This window comes from Quercus suber, unplaced genomic scaffold (assembly GCF_002906115.3).
Source record: "Quercus suber isolate HL8 unplaced genomic scaffold, Cork oak 2.0 scaffold_104, whole genome shotgun sequence".
Classification (NCBI taxonomy): domain Eukaryota; kingdom Viridiplantae; phylum Streptophyta; class Magnoliopsida; order Fagales; family Fagaceae; genus Quercus; species Quercus suber.
Genome location: NW_027069569.1, coordinates 1,084,474 through 1,085,732, shown reverse-complemented (window position 1 = coordinate 1,085,732; position 1,259 = coordinate 1,084,474). Strand labels below are relative to the sequence as shown.

Here is a 1,259-nt window from a genome sequence, read left to right as displayed (position 1 = left end):
AAAAAAAAAAAAAAAAAAAAATTCCTTTTTAGGTAATTCTATGCTGTTGAGGGCCTTGTGGCTGCTGAAATTGCAGGTACATTGAAAGCAAGAATGAGCACTGGCAGCCAGGTCCAGTGGTGATAATGAGGGACGTGATAGACATGAACAAGCTGATGATGTCAGTGTGGCTTGCACACAGATTGAACTATCAGGACATGAAGGAGAGATTTCTTAGGAGAGAGGGATTGCTTGAAGAGATGATCAAAGTTTTCAAGGAGCTCGATATTGAATACCGCCTGCTGCCTGTTGACGTGAATGTTCAAAACTTGCCACCTCCGGTATCAAACAGGCTTCCTCCAACTTGGAAAACCTGTGCTAGCTGATTATGCCGGTCATATATAGTGAGGCCAATTTCTAGAATGAGCATTGGCACCTAGCGCCAATTCTTTTTCAGCTTGTGAAGGAATTGGCAAGGGTTTCCCATAGAATTGTTGGATCTGGAAATGATTTATGGTGACTCAAGAAAAACACTTACCTCCCTGATGAGATTCATTACTAGTTTGTTGCATTGTCACATCTATCTATATAATATCTAAAAATTAAAGCATAACATTTATAGTTGCTATGCTTTTATTGAGGCAAATCAATGTAGCATTTTAGTCCATTTGATCCATTTCAATTGTAAGATCTATTAGTAAATAACTAAATGAGTTACTTTAATTATTTTGTCCAAATCTATTAGTACTTGAAGTCATTTAAGCATTTTTAAAATTAATATTAATCAAACAATATGATTTTTTGAAATAATGCATTCTATGAATGTTTTCATTTAAATTTTTAATAGTAAAAAAAAAAACATTTAAATGATATTGTTTACTAAGTGTGCATTTGGGATTGCTTAAAAAGCTAGTTTTTTTACTATTTAGTTTATTTTTGCTATTATTCATGGGTCCCGTTGCACTTTTTGGTGTTATTCATGAGCCTTGTTGTATTATTTTTGTTACCTTTTAACTTTATTTACAGTACTTTCAGCAAAAAAATTTTAGTTTCAGCTAAATAAGTTGTTCCCAAACAGACATTAACTAAAACATTTATATAGTAACATGATTGGTTAGTTTCACATCAACAACATAATAAAAAAATCCTTTTTTTTATTTTTATTTTAATGATACCGTAATTAGTACAAATTTTATTGCATATAAGTTTTACAAATCTATATAATATTTAAAAGTAAAGTGCAGTATTTATTATTATTACACTCATTTTGAATCACATCA

General features: G+C 31.1%; 1 protein-coding gene across 1 annotated transcript in view; it reads left to right on the top strand.

Annotated features, from left to right (window-relative positions):
• The window catches only part of LOC112009310 (mechanosensitive ion channel protein 4), a 31,926-nt gene extending 31,224 nt beyond the window's left edge, over nt 1-702 (top strand). The window contains exon 11 of the mRNA XM_065775073.1: nt 77-702. Within this exon, the coding sequence (XP_065631145.1) occupies nt 77-365 (289 nt within the window). The 3' untranslated portion in view covers nt 366-702. The remainder of the gene's footprint in view (nt 1-76) is intronic.
• Nucleotides 703-1,259: the final 557 nt, after the last annotated feature.